This window comes from Amblyraja radiata, chromosome 8 (assembly GCF_010909765.2).
Source record: "Amblyraja radiata isolate CabotCenter1 chromosome 8, sAmbRad1.1.pri, whole genome shotgun sequence".
Lineage (NCBI taxonomy): Eukaryota > Metazoa > Chordata > Chondrichthyes > Rajiformes > Rajidae > Amblyraja > Amblyraja radiata.
The window spans coordinates 82164893-82185891 of record NC_045963.1 but is presented as its reverse complement, the minus strand read 5'-3'; the positions used below and the strand labels follow the sequence as shown (position 1 = coordinate 82185891).

At 50.9% G+C, this 20999-nt stretch overlaps 1 protein-coding gene across 1 annotated transcript in view; it reads left to right on the top strand.

The window, feature by feature from the left end:
- The window catches only part of pcsk2 (proprotein convertase subtilisin/kexin type 2), a 60897-nt gene extending 42717 nt beyond the window's left edge, over positions 1–18180 (top strand). The window contains exons 7-12 of the mRNA XM_033026352.1: positions 2474–2562; positions 3766–3941; positions 6646–6861; positions 8669–8769; positions 15098–15325; positions 17350–18180. Of these exons, the coding sequence (XP_032882243.1) occupies positions 2474–2562; positions 3766–3941; positions 6646–6861; positions 8669–8769; positions 15098–15325; positions 17350–17845 (1306 nt within the window). The 3' untranslated portion in view covers positions 17846–18180. The remainder of the gene's footprint in view (positions 1–2473; positions 2563–3765; positions 3942–6645; positions 6862–8668; positions 8770–15097; positions 15326–17349) is intronic.
- Positions 18181–20999: the final 2819 nt, after the last annotated feature.

The following is a 20999-nucleotide window of genomic DNA, read 5'->3' as shown; positions in this document are numbered from 1 at the left end:
CGTTTCGGGTCGAGTCCCTTCTTCAGACTGATGCAGGGAGGGGGGGGGGGGCGGGGAGAAGAAAGGAAGAGGAGGAGCCAGAGGGCTGAGGGAGAGCTGAGAAGGGGAGGAGACAGCAAGGGCCACCGGAAATTGGAGAAGTCAATGTTTATGCCGCTAGGGTGCAGACTGCCCAAGCGGAATATGAGGAGCTGCTCCTCCAATTTCCGGTGGTGCTCACTCTGGCCATGGAGGAGGCCCAGGACAGAAAGGTCGGATTCGGAATGAGAGGGGGAGTTGAAGTGCTGAGCCACCGGGAGATCAGGTTGGTTAATGCGGACCGAGCGAAGGTGTTCGGCGAAACGATAACCAAGCCTATGTTTGGTCTCACCGATGAGTAACTCCAGCTTTTTATGAATTTCTCTAGTTTGGTTTAGTTTAAGGGCCTGTACCACTTGGGCGATTTTTTCGGCGACTGCTGGCGACTGTCACAGTGGCAGCAGATCCCCGATAAAGCGGCGACTGCTGGCGACTGTCACAGTGGCAGCAGATCCCCGATAAAGCGTCGACTGGACTCCCCCCCCACGCCAATGTCTACGACAAGCTACGACAACCTACGTCCACCCGCGACAAGCTACGCCAACCTACCCCCTAGTCGACGTCAAGCTACCGACAACCAGCGACCCATTAGGACGTCCACCTACGTCCACACCTACGACAACCTACGTCCACCCACGACAAGCTACGACAAACAACGACCCTGTCGGCGACAACTGAAGACAATTCAGTCGCCGGTACCTGTCATAGGTTGACGTAGGTAGTCGCCAATGGAATTCACCGAAGTCAGCACCTGGCGACAACCTACGACAGCGCCTACGTCAGGAGAAGACAAGCTACGTCAAGCCCACAGCCGCCGAAAGGTTTTGAACATTTCAAAATCCAGCAGCGACCAGAAAAACATTATGACTCTGTAGGCGACTTGAGGAGCCGACTCACGACCGTACAGGTGTCACCCCGCGACCATGTGGTGACATCCTGGTCGCCTGTAGTCGATACCTAAAGATTAGGCAGATATTTTAGTTTAGTTTAGTTTAATTTGATAAAAAGAGAAGGGGAGACGAAATGGGTAACAACTGGAAGAGCCAATAGGCGTTGCTGGAACAAGTGCAAGGTTTTGGCAAATTAGTTGCCGAGACTACGCTTGGTCTCGCTGGAATCAAGTAGTCCACGCGGGGAACTGTGGGATGTTGTCTGTGGGTCCAGGACAAGGGGTCACAGCTTAAGGATAAGGGGGAAATCCTTTAAAACCGAGATGAGAAGAACTTTTTTCACACAGAGAGTGGTGAATCTCTGGAACTCACTGCCACAGAGGGTAGTCGAGGCCAGTTCATTGGCTATATTTAAGAGGGAGTTAGATGTGGCCCTTGTGGCTAAGGGGATCAGAGGGTATGGAGAGAAGGCAGGTACGGGATACTGAGTTGGATGATCAGCCATGATCATATTGAATGGCGGTGCAGGCTCGAAGGGCCGAATGGCCTACTCCTGCACCTAATTTCTATGTCTATGTTTCTATGTTGTCTCCTCGATGGAAAAACGTTTCGGGGGGTGATGGGGAGGTGGGAGAAGAGGGTAGTTGTTTGTAGGATGGTTCGCGGGCGGTCGCAGTGGCGCAGCGGTACAGCAAATGCAGCGACGGAGACCTGGGTTCGATCCCGACTACGGGTGCTGTCTGTACGGAGTTTGCACGTTCTCCCCGTGACCTTGTGCTCGGTCCACTAAGGCCACTGGATTTCTTGGTTGCCAATAAATTCATGTTCATAAGTGATAGGAGCAGAATTAGGCCATTCGGCCCATCAAGTCTACTCCGCCATTCCATCATGGCTGATCTATCTCTTCCCCGTAAACCCGTTCCCCTGCCTTCTCCCCACATCCCCTGACATCCATACAAATAAGAATCTATCGATCTCTGCCTTAAAAATATCCACTGACTTGGCCTCCACAGCCATCTGTGGCAAAAAATTCCACAGATTCACCACCCTCCGAATAAGAAATTCCTCCCCATCTCCTTCCTGAAGGAAGGTCCTTGAATTCTGAGGCTGCAAATTATTTTACGAAATAATAAAAAATCTTTTAAACTCCCATTCACGTACTGACCCTACTTGAATAGACAATAGACAATAGGTGCAGGAGTAGGCCATTCGGCCCTTTGAGCCAGCACTGCCATTCAATGTGATCATGGCTGATCATCCCCAATCAGTACCCCGTTCCTGCCATCTCCCCATATCCCCTGACTCCACTATTTTTAAGAGCCCCATCTAGCTCTCTCATGAAAGCATCACCTCTCTTGAAAGCATCACCAGTCGTCACCAATCCGTGTTCTCCAGAGATGCTGCCTGGCCCGCAGAGTTCCTCCAGTACTTTGTGATTTTCTTTTTTGTGAACCAGCACCTGCAGTTCCTTGTTTGACCTGTGACTTTGGGATTTTCTCGTGCAGCCACGGAACACGGTGCGCCGGGGAGGTTTCTGCAGCGGCCAATAACAACATATGTGGTGTGGGGGTGGCGTACTCCTCCAGGGTGGCAGGTAAGGCGTTTCCTCACGGACCTGCAGTCCGAATAAACCGAAGGACCAACAGCTTCCCAACCGAACATTTAATTTCTGCGTGAATAGCAAAGTTAAACCAAGGGCGGCACGGTGGCGCAGCGGTAGAGTTGCTGCCTCACAGCGCCGGAGACCCGGGTTCCATCCTGACCACGGGTGCTGTCTGTACGGAGTTTGCACGTTCTTACCGCGACCTGCGTGGGTTTTCTCCGGGATCTCTGGTTTCGTCCCACACTCCAAAGACGTACAGGTTTGTAGGTTAATTGGCTTGGTATAAATGTAAATTGTCCCTAATGTGTCCCTGGTCAGTGCTGGCTCAATGGGCCGAATGGCCTGTTTCCGCGCTGCATATCTAAACTAAACTAAGCAAAGGCGCAGCTTGTCGAGTTCATTAGTTCGTAAGTGATTGGAGCAGAATTAGGCCATTCGGCCCATCAAGTCTACGCCATTGAATCATGGCTGATCTATCTCTCCCTCCTATCCCCATTCTCCTGCCTTCTCCCCATAACCCCTGACACCCGTACTAATGCAGAATCTATTAATCTCCATCTTGAAAATATCCACTGACTTGGCCTCCACAGAATTCTGTGGCAATGAATTCCACTGATTCACCACCCTTAGACTCAAGAAATTCCTCCTCATCTCCTTTCTAAAGGTACCTACTTTAATTCTGAGGTTATGGCCTCTGGTTCTGGACTCTCCCACCAGCGGAAACATCCTCTCCACATCCACTCTATCCACAACTGCCACCTCACGGAGCCCAGAGACCCAAGTTTGATCCTGACCTTGGGTGCTGTCTGTGTGTAGTCTGCACGTTCTCCCAGTTGCCACATGGGTTTCATCCGGGTGCTCCGGTTTCCTCCCACATCCCAAAGATGTGCGGGTTTGTAGGTTAATTGCATTCTGTAAATTGCCCCCAGTTTCACCCAGAGAGTTGTGAGTCTGTGGAATTCTCTGCCTCAGAGGGCGGTGGAGGCCGGTTCTTTGGATACTTTCAAGGGAAAGCTGGATAGGGCTCTTAAAGATAGCGGAACCTATTGTCTATTGTGTAGGGTGTGGATTAGACAGTGGGATAACATAGAACTACCTGTAGTATGAACGGGTGATCGCTGGTCGGTGTAGACTCGGTGGGCCGAAGGGCCTGTTTCCGCGCTGTATCTCTGAACTAAACTAAACATCTCCTAGGCATTCGTATGTTGGACCAACCCTTCATGACGGACATCATTGAAGCATCTTCCATCAGCCACATGCCTCAAGTTATAGACATCTACAGTGCTAGTTGGGGACCCACTGATGATGGTAAAACTGTAGATGGACCTCGTGAGTTGACCTTGCAGGCCATGGCCGATGGGGTCAATAAGGTAAGTCCTGGGGTCAAGGGATTTATTGTTGAGTCGCCGATAACTTTGCACAAAGACGCCAATCTCCCACACTGATATGAAGACAATAGACGATAGACAATAGGTGCAGGAGTAGGCCATTCAGCCCTTCGAACCAGCACCACCATTCAATGTGATCATGGCTGATCACCCCCAATCAGTACCCCGTTACGGCCTTCTCCCCATATCCCCTGACTCCGCTATTTTTAACTCTGTCTAGCTCTCTCTTGAAAGTATCCAGAGAACCAACCTCCCACCGCCCTCTGAGGCAGAGAATTCCACAGACTCACAACTCTCTGTGTGAAAAAGTGTTTCCTCGTCTCCGTTCTAAATGGCTTACCCCTTATTCTTAAACTGCGGCCCCTGGTTCTGGACTCCCCCAACATCGGGAACATGTTTCCTGCCTCTAGTGTGTCCAAACCCTTAATTATCTTATATGTTTCAATAAGATCCCCTCTCATCCATCTAAACTCCAGAGTGTACAAGTATAGAAGGGCTGGATACCCCCTGGAAATATATACTGGAAGCAGCGCAAGATTGCTTAGTTGATTAAAAGATACAGCATGGAAACAGGCCCTTCAGCCCACCGAGCACGCTGACCATCCATCACCCGTTCACGTTAGTTCTATAATACACCACTTTCGTGTCCACTCCCTACACACGAGGGGCAATTCACCGAGGGCCGATTAACCTACAAGCCCGCACGTCTTTGGGACGTGGGAGGAAACCGTAGCTGAGTTACTCCTGTACTTGGTGACCGATGGATAGCATTGGCCGGGGGGAGGGGGGCTGAAGGGCCACTCGGGCAGCTTACAACCCAGCGGTATGAATATTGATTTCTCTAGCTTCAAGTGACACTTGCTTTTCCTCTCTCTCCGTCTCTCCCCCACCCGAGTCATGGTCGTACTAGTTTCATTGTTGTCCTGTTGAGTTTCACTGTCTGTATAACTCGTTACCACCTACCCCACCACCAACAACGGACCATTGTGGGCTCCACCTTTCCTTGGTCATTGTTGCTGCTGCCTTTGATCTATATTTTTTGCTTATCTTTCATTCATTTGTTATTTGCACCTTTTCATATCTCTTGGTTCCGTCTTTTCTGACTCTCAGTCTGAAGAATGGTCCTGACCAGAACCGTCACCTTTCCATTTTCTCCAGAGACGCTGCCTGGACCCGTTGGGTTAGCCCAGCTTTTTGTGTCTGGCTTCAGTGTATTTCCTTGTTGTAATCTCTAAACTAAACACACAGACGCTCTCCTCCTGTGGTTCTGTGTTGTGCATTGAGCAATTATCGTACCTGACGGATGGACAGGTGAATACAAACGGTATCGAAGTGTGAAAATGGGCACCTCCAGATTCAGAGACAGTTCCTTTTTTTAGTTTATTTCGTTTTGAGAAAGAGGCCCTTCGGCCCACCGGGTCCGCGCCGACCAGCGATCCCCGCACATTAACACTATCCTACACCCACTAGGGACAATTTTTACATTTACCAAGCCAATGAACCTACAAACCTGTACGTCTTTGGAGTGTGGGAGGAAACCGAAGATCTCAGGCGAAAACCCACGCAGGTCACGGGGAGAACGTGCACACTCCGTACAGACAGCACCCGTAGTCGGGACCGAACCCGGTTTACCGGCGCTGCATTCGCTGTAAGGCAACAACTCTACCGCTGCACCACCGTGGCCACTCTGAAAGATAGGGCAATATTTCATCCCAAAGATAGACACAGAATACCAGAGTAACTCAGCGGAACAGGCAGCATCTCTGGAGGGAAGGAATGAGCGATGTTTTGGGTTGAGCCCTTCTTCACACTGAAGAACTCGGCGTGCCCCACTGAGTTACTCCAGCATTTCGTGTCTGTGTTCGGTTTAAACCAGCATCTGCAGTTCCTTTCTACAACAATAGACAATAGACAACAGGTGCAGGAGTAGGCCATTCGGACCTTCAAGCCAGCACCGCCATTCAATGTGATCACGGCTGATCATCCACAATCAGTACCCCGTTCCTGCCTTCTCCCCATATCCCATGCCTCTGCAATCTTCAAGAGCCCTATCTAGCTCTCTCTTGAAAGTATCCAGAAATTTCTTCCCAGCTGTTATCAGGCAACTGAACCATCCTACCACAACCAGAGAGCAGCGCTGAACTATTATCTACCTCATTGGTGACCCGAGGACTATCCTTGATCGGACTTTGCTGGCTTTACCTTGCACTAAACGTCATTCCCTTATCATGTATCTGTACACTGTGGACGGCTCGATTGCAATCAATAGACAATAGACAATAGGTGCAGGAGCAGGCCATTTGGCCCTTCGAGCCAGATTATTCTTAATAATCTTATATGTTTCAATAGGATTCCCTCTCATCCTTCTAAACTCCAGAGTATACAAGCCCAGCCGCTCCATTCTCTCAGCATATGACAGTCCCGCCATCCCGGGAATTAACCTTGTAAACCTACGCTGCACTCCCTCAATAGCCTCAAATTAGGGGACCAAAACTGCACACAATACTCCAGGTGTGGTCTCACTAGGGCCCTGTCCAACTGCAGAAGGACTTCTTAGCTCCTATACTCAACTCCTCTTGTTATCTATGGTATTTCCGCTGACTGGTTAGCACTCAACAAAAGCTTTTCACTGTACCTCGGTGCACGGGACAATAATCTAAACTGATTCATGTGTTGTGTTCCTCAGGGTCGGAACGGCAGGGGGAGTATTTACGTGTGGGCTTCGGGTGATGGTGGCAGTTACGACGACTGTAACTGCGATGGCTACGCATCCAGCATGTGGACCATCTCCATCAACTCGGCCATCAACGACGGTCGCACCGCGCTCTATGACGAGAGCTGCTCCTCCACGCTGGCTTCCACCTTCAGCAACGGGAGGAAGAGAAACCCGGAGGCTGGTGTGGTGAGTGTGGCTCTTTAGCGACACAGTGCGGAACTCACACTGAACTTATTTTCTCTCTCTCTCTCTCTCGTTTATTATATTGTGCTGCTGCAAGCAAGGTTTTCATTGAAGTTAAGGGTCTGTCCCACTTGGTGATTTTTTCGGCGACTGACGGCATCACATCAGTGTCGCCAAAAGATTTTGAACATTTCAAAATCCGGCGGTGACAAAAAAAATGCAATGACACTTGAAAAACACCGCGCATCAATACGCCATCGCGGCACATCACGTTGAAATATTTTCGGTGGCCTGATACGTCAGTCAATGATTCCGGCAGTTGCCGATAAAATCAGCAAGTGGGAACTCAGCGGGACAGGCAGCCTCCATGGGGAAAAGGAATAGGTGACGTTTCGGGTGGAGACCCTTCTTCGGACTAGTCAGGGGAGAGGGAAACGAGAGATATAGACAGTGATGTAGAGAGATAATGAACAATGAATGAGCAACAAGTTCGGTGTTCTATCTGGGACATATGACAATAAAACAGTCTAGACTATACTGACTCTTGAAACAGGCTCTTCGGCCCACTGAGTCTGTACCGCACCGACCCCTGTACACTAGCACTATCCTACACACGCCAGGGACAATTTACAGGCCAATTAGCCTGCAAACCTGCACGACTTTGGAGTGTAGGAGGAAACCGGAGCACCCGGAGAAAACCCATGCAGGTCACGAACAAACTCTGTATATGTAGGCGGCACCTGGAGTTGGGATGGAAGCCGTGTCTCTGGTGCTGTAAGGCAGCAACTCAACCGTTGCCCCACCTCGAGTCTCATTGTTCCAATCGACCTTCGTTGTGCAGTCACCAGCTGAGATTTTATGAATGAAGGAATGAATGAATGAATGAATGAAGGCATTAATGAAGGAATGAATGAAGGAATGAAGGAATGAATGAATGAATGAATGAATGAAGGAATGAATGAATGAAGGAATGAAGGAATGAAGGAATGAATGAAGGAATGAATGGATGAATGAATGAATGAATGAAGGAATGAATGAATGAATGAATGAAGGCATTAATGAAGGAATGAATGAAGGAATGAAGGAATGAATACGTCATTACCACACGTGACAAGTCACAGTCAGATTCTTTGCTCGCGTACCCGAGGTTTGCCAATAGCGCCACATAAAGTTACCAACTACCCCCCCGCCAGGACCCTTTTGTCCTTTCCCCCTCCCTCTGCCTGGTCCCCCAATGTCCACTGTCCTTCCCCCCTCCCTCACAATAGACAATAGGTGCAGGAGTAGGCCATTCAGCCCTTCGAGCCAGCACCACCATTCAATGTGATCATGGCTGATCATCCACAATCAGTACCTCTTTCCTGCCTTCCCCCCATATCCCCTGACTCCACTATCTTTAAGAGCCCTATCTAGCTCTCTCTTGAAAGTATCCAGAGAACCGGCCTCCACCAGCCCTCTGAGGCAGAGAATTCCACAGACTCACAACTCTCTGTGAGAAAAAGTGTCTCCTCGTCCCCATTCTAAATGGTTTACCCCTTATTCTTAAACTGTGGCCCCTGGTTCTGGACTCCCCCAACATCGGGAACATGTTTCCTGCCTCTAGCGTGTCCAAACCCTTAATAATCTTATATGTCTCACGTTGGTCCCCCCACGTCGGATTCTCCATTGTTCCTGCTGGCCGTGATGTCCACATGGACAGGGGCTGTAGCTGCTGATGATGTTTACCATTGAGAAGCCCCAGCATGCGGGGGATGGGCTGTTTACTTTGGCTGACGTCCTAATCATTCATTATAATTGCTTTCTTCGAAAGGCAACGACTGATTTGTACGGCAACTGTACTCTGCGCCATTCTGGGACGTCTGCTGCCGCTCCTGAAGCTGCCGCTGTCTTTGCCTTAGCTTTGGAAGCCAAGTATGTATGGCCGGTTTTATTCATGATGTTACACTACCTCCCTGATTCATTATTTGTCTGTTACTGTGGTCACGACACCCTGTTAACTCATTGTAATCTTCAGTTTAGTTTCGTTTAGTTTAGTTTAGTGCCATAGAATTCAGTGAATCATTCGATCAGTTGAGAAGGAGATAGATAGATAGATAGATAGATAGATAGATAGATAGATAGATAGATAGATAGATAGATAGATAGATAGATAGATAGATAGATAGATAGATAGATAGATAGATAGATAGATAGATAGATAGATAGATAGATACTTTATTAATCCCCTCAGGGGAATTCAGATGTCCAGTAGCCAACACAGTCAGAACGTAAAGCAGGCAATACATAAAAGAAATAAATACTTAAAAATAACCCAATAAATAACTATTAAAAGTGAAAAGCAAAGCTGCACAATATTGGCTGCAACCTTCCCTCCATTGATGAACTGTACACTGCAAGGGCCAGGAAGCGAGCGGGCAAGATCATCTCTGACCCCTCTCACCCTGGCCACAAACTCTTTGAATCACTTCCCTCTGGAAAGCGACTCCGGACAGTCAAAGCTGCCACAGCCAGACATAAAAACAGTTTTTTTTCCATTCAATAACCAAATATCTGTAGCCTCCTTTTGCTGCTCTGGTATTTTATTTCATTCTTCAAATGTTTAAATTATAATGTTTTATTCTCAATGTTTTAATGCTTTATGTTTTTTTCTTAATGGTTTACTGTATGTCGTGTTGTTACTTGCGGGCGGAGCACCAAAACAAATTCCTTGTATGTGAATACTTGGCCAATAAACTTATACATTCATTCATTAATTCAATGTGGAAGCAACTTGCCCATGCTGACCAACATGCCCCATCGACACTAGTCCCACCCTGACCAACATGCCCCATCTACACTAGTCCCACCCTGACCAACATGCCCCATCTACACTAGTCCCACCCCGACCAACATGCCCCATCTACACTAGTCCCACCCCGACCAACATGCCCCATCTACACTAGCCCCACCCCGACCAACATGCCCCATCTACACTAGTCCCACCCCGACCAACATGTCCCATCTACACTAGTCCCACCCCGACCAACATGCCCCATCTACACTAGTCCCACCCCGACCAACATGCCCCATCTACACTAGTCCCACCCCGACCAACATGCCCCATCTACACTAGTCCCACCCCGACCAACATGCCCCATCTACACTAGTCCCACCCCGACCAACATGCCCCATCTACACTAGTCCCACCCCGACCAACATGCCCCATCTACACTAGTCCCACCCCGGCCAACATGCCCCATCTACACTAGTCCCACCCCGCCCAACATGCCCCATCTACACTAGTCCCACCCCGACCAACATGCCCCATCTACACTAGTCCCACCCCGACCAACATGCCCCATCTACACTAGTCCCACCCCGACCAACATGCCCCATCTACACTAGTCCCACCCCGACCAACATGCCCCATCTACACTAGCCCACCCCGACCAACATGCCCCATCTACACTAGCCCCACCCCGACCAACATGCCCCATCTACACTAGTCCCACCCCGACCAACATGCCCCATCTACACTAGTCCCACCCCGAACAACATGCCCCATCTACACTAGTCCCACCCAGACCAACATGCCCCATCTACACTAGCCCCACCCCGACCAACATGCCCCATCTACACTAGTCCCACCCCGACCAACATGCCCCATCTACACTAGTCCCACACCGACCAACATGCCCCATCTACACTAGTCCCACCCCGACCAACATGCCCCATCTACACTAGTCCCACCCCAACCAACATGTCCCATCTACACTAGTCCCACCCCGACCAACATGCCACATCTACACTAGCCCCACCCCGACCAACATGCCCCATCTACACTAGTCCCACCCCGACCAACATGCCCCATCTACACTAGCCCCACCCCGACCAACATGTCCCATCTACACTAGTCCCACCCCGACCAACATGCCCCATCTACACTAGTCCCACCCCGACCAACATGCCCCATCTACACTATTCCCACCCCGACCAACATGCCCCATCTACACTATTCCCAACCCGCCGAACATGCCCCATCTACACTAGTCCCACCCGACCAACATGCCCCATCTACACTAGCCCCACCCCGACCAACATGCCCCATCTACACTAGCCTCACCCTGACCAACATGCCCCATCTACACTAGTCCCACCCCGACCAACATGCCCCATCTACACTAGTCCCACTCCGACCAACAAGCCCCATCTACATTAGTCCCACCCTGACCAACATGCCCCATCTACACTAGCCCCACCCCGACCAACATGCGCCATCTACACTAGTCCCACCCCCCTGACCACATGCCCCAACTACACCAGTTCCCCCCCGACCAACATGCCCCATCTACACTAGCCCACCCCGGAACCAATATGCCCCATCTATACTAGCCCCCCCCGACCAAACATGCCCCCTACACTCGCCCACCCGACCAACATGCCCCATCTACACTAGTCCCACCCCGACCAACATGCCCCATCTACACTAGTCCCACCCCGACCAACATGCCCCATCTACACTAGTCCCACCCCGACCAACATGCCCCATCTACACTAGTCCCACCCCGACCAACATGTCCCATCTACACTAGTCCCACCACGACCAACATGCCCCATCTTCACTAGCCCCACCCCGACCAACATGCCCCATCTACACTAGTCCCACCCGGACCAACATGCCCCATCTACACTAGTCCCACCCCGACCAACATGCCCCATCTACACTAGCCCCACCCCGACCAACATGTCCCATCTACACTAGTCCCACCCCGACCAACATGTCCCCATCTACACTAGTCCCACCCCGACCAACATGCCCCATCTACACTAGCCCCACCCCGACCAACATGCCCCATCTACACTAGCCCCGCCCCGACCAACATGCCCCATCTACACTAGCCCACCCCGACCAACCTGCCCCATCTACACCAGTCCCACCCCGACCAACATGCCCCAACTACACTAGTCCCACCCCGACCAACATGCCCCATCTACACTAGTCCCACCCCGACCAACATGTCCCATCTACACTAGTCCCACCACGACCAACATGCCCCATCTACACTAGCCCCACCCCGACCAACATGCCCCATCTACACTAGTCCCACCCGGACCAACATGCCCCATCTACACTAGTCCCACCCCGTCCAACATGCCCCATCTACACTAGTCCCACCCCAACCAACATGCCCCATCTACACTAGTCCCACACCGACCAACATGCCCCATCTACACTAGTCCCACCCCGACCAACATGCCCCATCTACACTAGCCCCGCCCCGACCAACATGCCCCATCTACACTAGCCCCACCCCGACCAACCTGCCCCATCTACACCAGTCCCACCCCGACCAACATGCCCCAACTACACTAGTCCCACCCCGACCAACATGCCCCATCTACACTAGTCCCACCCCGACCAACATGCCCCATCTACACTAGTCCCACCCCGACCAACATGACCCATCTACACTAGTCCCACCCCGACCAACATGCCCCATCTACACTAGTCCCACCCCGACCAACATGCCCCATCTACACTAGTCCCACCCCGACCAACATGCCCCATCTACACTAGCCCCGCCCCGACCAACATGCCCCATCTACACTAGCCCCACCCCGACCAACCTGCCCCATCTACACTAGCCCCACCCCGACCAACATGCCCCATCTACACTAGTCCCACCCTGACCAACATGCCCCATCTACACCAGTCCCACCCCGACCAACATGCCCCATCTACACTAGTCCCACCCTGACCAAAATGCCCCATCTACACTAGTCCCATCCCGACCAACATGCCCCATCTACACTAGTCCCACCCCGACCAACATGCCCCATCTACACTAGTCCCACCCCGACCAACATGCCCCATCTACACTAGTCCCACCCCGACCAACATGCCCCATCTACACTAGCCCCACCCCGACCAACATGCCCCATCTACACTAGTCCCACCCTGACCAACATGCCCCATCTACACTAGTCCCACCCCTGACCAACATGCCCCATCTACACTAGTCCCACCCCGACCAACATGCCCCATCTACACTAGTCCCACCCCGACCAACATGCCCCATCTACACTAGTCCCACCCCGACCAACATGCCCCATCTACACTAGTCCCACCCCAACCAACATGCCCCATCTACACTAGTCCCACCCCGACCAACATGCCCCATCTACACTAGTCCCACCCCGACCAACATGCCCCATCTACACTAGTCCCACCCCGACCAACATGCCCCATCTACACTAGTCCCACCCCGACCAACATGCCCCATCTACACTAGTCCCACCCCGACCAACATGCCCCATCTACACTAGTCCCACCCCGACCAACATGCCCCATCTACACTAGTCCCACCCCGGACCAACATGCCCCATCTACACTAGTCCCACCCCGACCAACATGCCCCATCTACACTAGTCCCACCCCGACCAACATGCCCCATCTACACTAGTCCCACCCCGACCAACATGCCCCATCTACACTAGTCCCACCCCGACCAACATGCCCCATCTACACTAGTCCCACCCCTGACCAACATGCCCCATCTACACTAGCCCCACCCCGACCAACATGCCCCATCTACACTAGTCCCACCCCGACCAACATGCCCCATCTACACTAGTCCCACCCCGACCAACATGCCCCATCTACACTAGTCCCACCCCGACCAACATGCCCCATCTACACTAGTCCCACCCCGACCAACATGCCCATCTACACTAGTCCCACCCCGACCAACATGCCCCATCTACACTAGTCCCACCCCGACCAACATGCCCCATCTACACTAGTCCCACCCGACCAACATGCCCCATCTACACTAGTCCCACCCCGACCAACATGCCCCATCTACACTAGCCCCACCCCGACCAACATGTCCCATCTACACTAGTCCCACCCCGACCAACATGCCCCATCTACACTAGCCCCACCCCGACCAACATGCCCCATCTACACTAGTCCCACCCCGACCAACATGCCCCATCTACACTAGCCCCACCCCGACCAACATGTCCCATCTACACTAGTCCCACCCCGACCAACATGCCCCATCTACACTAGCCCCACCCCGACCAACATGCCCCATCTACACTAGTCCCGCCCCGACCAACATGCCCCATCTACACTAGCCCCCCCCCCGACCAACATGCCCCATCTACACTAGTCCCACCCCGACCAACATGCCCCATCTACACTAGCCCCACCCCGACCAACATGCCCCATCTACACTAGCCTCACCCCGACCAACATGCCCCATCTACACTAGCCCCACCCCGACCAACATGCCCCATCTAAATTAGTCCCACCCCGACCAACATGCCCCATCTACACTAGCCCCACCCCGACCAACATGCCCCATCTACACTAGCCGCACCCCGACCAACATGCCCTATCTGCATTAGTCCCAACTGCCTGTGTTCAGCCCCTCTGTACAAAAACAAATGCCCATATTTTCATGTCATGAGAGTAGTTCATCGAGTCTACTCCGCCATTCAATCATGGCTGATTTATCTCTCCCTCCAAACCCCATTCTCCTGCCTTCTCCCCATAACCCCTGACACCCATACTAATCAGGAATCTATCTATCTCTGCCTTAAATATATCCACTGACTTGGCCTCCAGAGCCGTCTGTGGAAAATTAATTCCACAGATTCACCACCCTCTCACTAAAGAAATTTCTCCTCATCTCCTTCCTAAAGGAACGTCCTTTTATTCTGAGGCTGTGACCTCTCGTCCTAGACTCTCCCACCAGTGGAAACAGCCTCTCCACATCCACTCTATCCAAGCCTTTCATTATTCTGTAAGTTTCAATGAGATCCCCCCTCATTCTTCTAAACTCCAGCGAGTTCAGGCCCATTGCCGTCAAACACTCATCATATATTAAACTAATTCCGGGGAACTGTGGAATTCTCTGCCTCAGAGGGCGGTGGAGGCCAGTCACATCCAGATACTTTCAAGAGAGAGCTAGATAAGGCTCTTAGAAATAGTGGAGTCAGGGGATTTGGGGAGAAAGCAGGAACGGGGTACTGATTGGGGATGATCAGCCATGATCACATTGAATGGTGGTGGTGACTCGAAGGGCCGAATGGCCTCCTCCTGCACCTATTGTCTATTGGATCATACGCATTGCTGGCCACTTGGTTTTGAAAGTCAGTGTGTAAAAGTGAGACTTGCCATCTGACGTCTGTCTCTGTCAGCAGGCTTGCCGACTGTCACAGTGACTCCCCTCCCCTTCTGTCCCTGCAGTCGCAACCTGACATGGAGGGACATGCAACACCTGACAGTGCTGACGTCCAAACGCAACCAGCTACACGACGAGGTCCACAGGTGGCGGAGGAACGGCGTGGGCCTGGAGTTCAACCACCTCTTCGGCTATGGAGTCCTCGATGCTGGTGCCATGGTGAAAATGGCCAAAGACTGGAAGACGGTCCCTGAAAGGTTCCACTGCATCGCGGGGTCGCTCCAAGAGCCGCAGTAAGTGGTGGCTTCATAGAGTCGTACAGGCCAACTTACCCCTAGAAGGCCCCACCGATTGTTGCCAACTGTCCCGTATTAGCCGGGACATCCCGTATTTTGGGCTAAATTGGTTTGTCCCGTACAGGACCGCCCTTGTCCCGTATTTGACCGCTACTACTCGGGTCGTTGGGACTGTCGGGTCGGAGCACCGCGTCCGGCCCCGCCTCACCCATCCCAACGTAGTGCAGCCCATGGAGTGCAGCAGCAGCAGCAGCAGCAGCAGCAACGCCTCGCCCGTGGCCCCGTCGGTCGGTCGGCAGCCCGGCCAGCTGTCAGACCTTCGGACCTTCGCTTACCGCTGACACCACCACCACCCCTCCTTCTCACGGCCGATCATTGGTTCACGAGTTGGACGGGGCGCCGGACTTTGCGCACGTCATCGCGCGGCCCAGGCCAAAACTCCTCAGCTGGCCCGCCGGCTGGGCTTTGTGTGCAGTCCAGCACTCGGGACAACTCATCATTCACCCAGCCATGGCCGAGTCGGTCAACGAATTGCCATCGGGAGTTTGATCCCATATTTTGACCTTTTGTCCCTTATTTGGGGGTGAGAAAGTTGGTGACCCTAGTCCCATCTGCCCACGTTTGTGGTCCTTTGTGCCTGCAGGTTTGGAGATAGTACAAGAGCTAACACAAAGTGAGGTGCCTTTACTGTGAATACTTGTGGAGGGAGAAACATCATTTCAGATCCACGACCTTTCAACAACCTGACAAGCTAAGCCTGTTTCTCTCATCCTCAGATGCTGCCTGATTTGCTGGGTATCCCCAGTATTATATGTTTATCACATATGTACATCCAAAATCTGCACCTAATATGTGGAGGAAGGGACAGCAGATGCTGGTTTACACTGAATAGAGACACAAAATGCTGGAGTAACTCAGCGGGACTGGCAGCATCTCTGGAGATAGGATTATGTGATGTTTTTGGTGGACACCTTTCTTCAGACTGAGAGTCAGGCTTTTTGGGAGAAGGTCAAACCGGGCCATGCAGGGCACAATAAGGATGGAAGTTGTGGAGGGCAGACAGCCAGAAATGATAAAATCAAAGATGGAACCTGACTCTCAGTCTGAAGAAGGGTCTCGAACCGAAAAGTCACCCATTCCTTCTATCCAGAGACGCTGCCTGACCCGTTGAGTTACTCCAGCTTTTTGTGTCTATCTTCAGTATCTACATTACTAGTACACAAACTGGAGCACCTGGAGGAAACCCACACAGTCACAGGGAGAACGTGCAAACTCCACACAGACAGCACCTGAGGTCAGGATCGAACTTGGGACAGGGTGCTGTGAGGCGACAGCTGTACCAGCTGCGCCACTGGGCAGCCCAAATGGCCAGTGATTCCTTTATTCATATAATTTATAATCATAAATCAATAATCATATCATTACCAAAACGCTTTTCAATGTAACCTCGGTACATGTGCCAGTAAAGTCTGTGGAATTCTCTGCCTCAGAGGGTGGTGGAGGCCGGTTCTCTGGATACTTTCAAGAGAGAGCTAGATAGGGCTCTTAAATATAGCGGAGTCAGGGGATATGGGGAGAAGGCAGGAACGGGGTACTGATTGGGGATGATCAGCCATGATCACATTGAATGGCGGTGCTGGCTCGAAGGGCTAAATGGCCTCTACTCCTTCACCTATTGTCTATTGTCTAAACTAAACTAAATTAATTTCCACACACGCATTAGGATGTCCTGAAAATTTGGGGGAACAAATGGGTTTAGTTTAGTTTGGAGATACAGCGCGGAAACAGGTCCTTCGGCCCACCGAGTCCGTCCGCACCGACCAGCGATCCCCGCACATTAACACTATTCTACACACACTAGGAACAATTTTTACATTTACACCAAGCCGATTAACTTACAAACCTGTACGTCTTTGGAGTGTGGGAGGAAAGGGAAGATCTCGGATCTCACCGCCCACTAATGTATGAATCCATGAGTCTTCCTTTCCTTAAACATGCCTTTCTTTTACTCACACGCGCAGGGCGATCTCTTCGGAAGGCAAGTTGATCCTAACGATCTCTGCCGACGCTTGTGAAGGGAGGGGTGACTTTGTCCGCTACCTGGAGCACGTGCAGGCCGTGATCACGGTGAACGCCACGCGGCGCGGAGCGTTGAACATCAACATGACCTCGCCAATGGGCACCAAGTCCATCCTGCTGAGCCGGAGGTCCCGGGACGATGACGCCAAGGTGGGCTTCGACAAGTGGCCCTTCATGACCACTCACACCTGGGGCGAGGACCCCCGGGGGACTTGGGTCATGGAGGTGGGCTTTGTCGGAGACGGGCCGCAAGAGGGCGTCCTCAAGGAGTGGACTCTGATGCTGCACGGGACTCAAAGCGCCCCTTACATTGACCAAATAGTGCGCGACTACCAATCCAAGCTGGCCATGTCCAAGAAGGAAGAACTGGAGGAGGAACTGGATGAAGCGGTGGAGAGGAGCTTGAAGAACCTTCTGAAGAAGAACTCTCCTCAGTAGATGTTGCATGTCAGTCTTATACCCCCAATATTGTCCCAGCAGCTTTGTGGTTTAAAACTGCTGACATCAATGTTTCCTGTAGCAAACACATCATCAAGCTTTGTCGCAATCTTAAAAACCCATCTGTTGTATATTGTCAGTAAATAATTAAATTTAAATGACAATTTTTTTACACGGATACTGTTAATTCCGCAAATTTTAACGTACAGTTTGTGACAACCGTAGAGGAAACTCGGTGTGTGAGATTTAAAACTAGCGACACCGTGACAGGTTTTCTTTATGTTTTTTGTGGTAAATGTTTATATATATATATATATATAAAAGTGTGTTTCCAATGGTTTGAGCATATTTCTTCTCGCTTACCCAAGTTGAAAGCATACTTTTCTTGGCTGGAAGAGCTAAAGGCGTCACGGTGGCGGAGACCCGTGTTCGACCTCGACTACGGGTGCTGTCTGTGTGGAGTTTGTACGTTCTCCCTGTGACTGCGTGGGTTTTCTCCGGGTGCTCCGGTTTCCTCCCACACTCCAAAAGCATAGGCTACTTTTGTTTGTTAAAATTGTACATTGTCCCTGTTGTGTGTACAGGATAGTGTTAGTGAGCGGGGATCGCTGGTCGGCGCAGACTCGGTGGGCCGAATGGCCTGTTTCTGTGCTGTATCTGAGTATATATATTTGAGTATAGGAGCAGGGAGGTTCTACTGCAGCTGTACAGGGTCTTGGTGAGACCACACCTGGAGTATTGCGTACAGTTTTGGTCTCCAAATCTGAGGAAGGACATTATTGCCATAGAGGGAGTGCAGAGAAGGTTCACCAGACTGATTCCTGGGATGTCAGGACTGTCTAATGAAGAAAGACTGGATAGACTTGGTTTATACTCTCTAGAATTTAGGAGATTGAGAGGGGATCTTATAGAAACTTACAAAATTCTTAAGGGGTTGGACAGGCTAGATACAGGAAGATTGCTCCCGATGTTGGGGAAGTCTTAAGGATAAGGGGGAAATCCTTTAAAACCGAGATGAGAAGAACTTTTTTCACACAGAGAGTGGTGAATCTCTGGAACTCCCTGCCACAGAGGGTAGTCGAGGCCAGTTCATTGGCTATATTTAAGAGGGAGTTAGATGTGGCCCTTGTGGCTAAGGGGGTCAGAGGGTATGGAGAGAAGGCAGGTACAGGATACTGAGTTGGATGATCAGCCATGATCATATTGAATGGCGGTGCAGGCTCGAAGGGCCGAATGGCCTACTCCTGCACCTAATTTCTATGTTTCTATGTTTCTATCTCTAAACTATATAAAATATCCAAAAGCTCTTTACATTCTGAGTGGATGACATTTCATTCATAGCCAATAAAGTCTTAGAGAAATACAGCACAGAAACAGGCCCTTCGGCCCAACTCATCCATGCCGGCCAATATGCCCCATCTATGCTAATCCCATTTTCCCACATTTTGCCCTTTTTCCCTTAAACTTTTCCCATTCAATAAATCTATCCAAGTGTCTTTTAAATGCTGTTCTAATCCCAACTAGTGCCTCAGGCAGCTCATTCCATATACCCACCACCCTCTTTGTGAAAAAAGTTACCTCTTGGGTTTCTGTGAAATCTTTCGCCTCTCACCTTAAACGTAAGTCGTTTGTTTCCTTCACTCTGGATAAAAGACTCAGTGCCTTCATGCTATCTGTTCCCCACATTGTGATTTTACACACTTCTATAAGGTCATGGTGGCGCAGCGGTAAAGTTGCCGCCTTACAGCGAATGCAGCGTCGGAGACCCGGGTTCCATCCCGACTACGGGTGCTGTCTGTACGGAGTTTGCACGTTCTCCACGTGACCTGCGTGGGTTTTCTCCGAGATCTTCGGTTTCCTCCCACATTCCAATTGTTAATGTGCGGGGATCGCTGGTCGGTGCGGGCTCGGTGGGCCGAAGGGCCTGTTTCTGCGCTGTATCATTCATCAGTCTGAAGAAGGGTCTCGACCGGAAACGTCGCCTATTCCTTCGCTCCATAGATGCTGCCTCACCCGCTGAGTTTCTCCAGCATTTTTGTCTACCATTGATTTTTCCAGCATCTGCAGGGGTGGGGGGAGGGGTGGGGGAGGGGTGGGGGGAGAGGGGAATGAGGGGCAAGATGAGTAGACAGTCTCTTACAAATCCTTCCACAAGGATTTCACCCAGAGAGTTGTGAATCTGTGGAATTCTCTGCCACAGAAGGCAGTGGAGGCCGATTCGCTGGATGTTTTCAAGAGAGACTTAGATAGAGCTCTGAGGGCTAAAGGAATCAAGGGATATGGGGAGAAAGCAGGTACGGGTATTGGTTGTGGATGATCAGCCATGATCATATTGAATGGCGCTGCTGGCTCGAGGGGCCGAATGGCCTACTCCTGCACCTATTGTCTATGTTTCTATGTTTAATCTCCTGCTGTCCTGGTGTTGACGCACCCTATCCACCATTGAAGACATGCCCTATCTAGCTCTGTCTTGAAAGTATCCAGAGAACCTGCCTCCACGGCCCTCTGAGGCAGAGAATTATATAGCCGGTGCAAAACGTTTAACATATAATTGTCACATTAATGCAAGAAAATCATCAATAATCCACTTTGCAAAATCAAACAGCAAATCATACAGAAACCAATAATTATGAAGACATAATTAGATTTTGTGATGGTGAGCTGTTCATATTTGTCAACACACAGATTGGTGCCATGGGATCTTGTATTTCCAGACCTGATGTACAGGACCTGTAAAATACTCGTTGGCAACTCCATTGTCAGCGTGGCATCTCGATGTGATTGCAAAGGGAAATGTCAGCCTACAAGCGCAACAAATGAACCCTCAGCAGTGTCGATCTGGAGAAGAACTCTTTGTTTTAAAGCACTGAGATAATTGAAAATATAATTCAACGTTTGCATTCACTGATTCCAGAGGGGTGGGAGATTGCAACCTTCACGTGGTCCGCCCTGTTTAGACGAATGCAATCAACCTGGCGTGCACAATCAAATAAGATCAAATAGATCAAGTTGTCCTGCAACTTTGGGCTGTGCAAGCCACACGCAAGAAGAAGCAGGTTAATTCCAGAGCAGTAGTAATCTTCATTTGAAGTTGTACAACTAAAATTATACAATTACGCAACACAGAAATGGTGCGTCACGGTGGCGCAGCGGT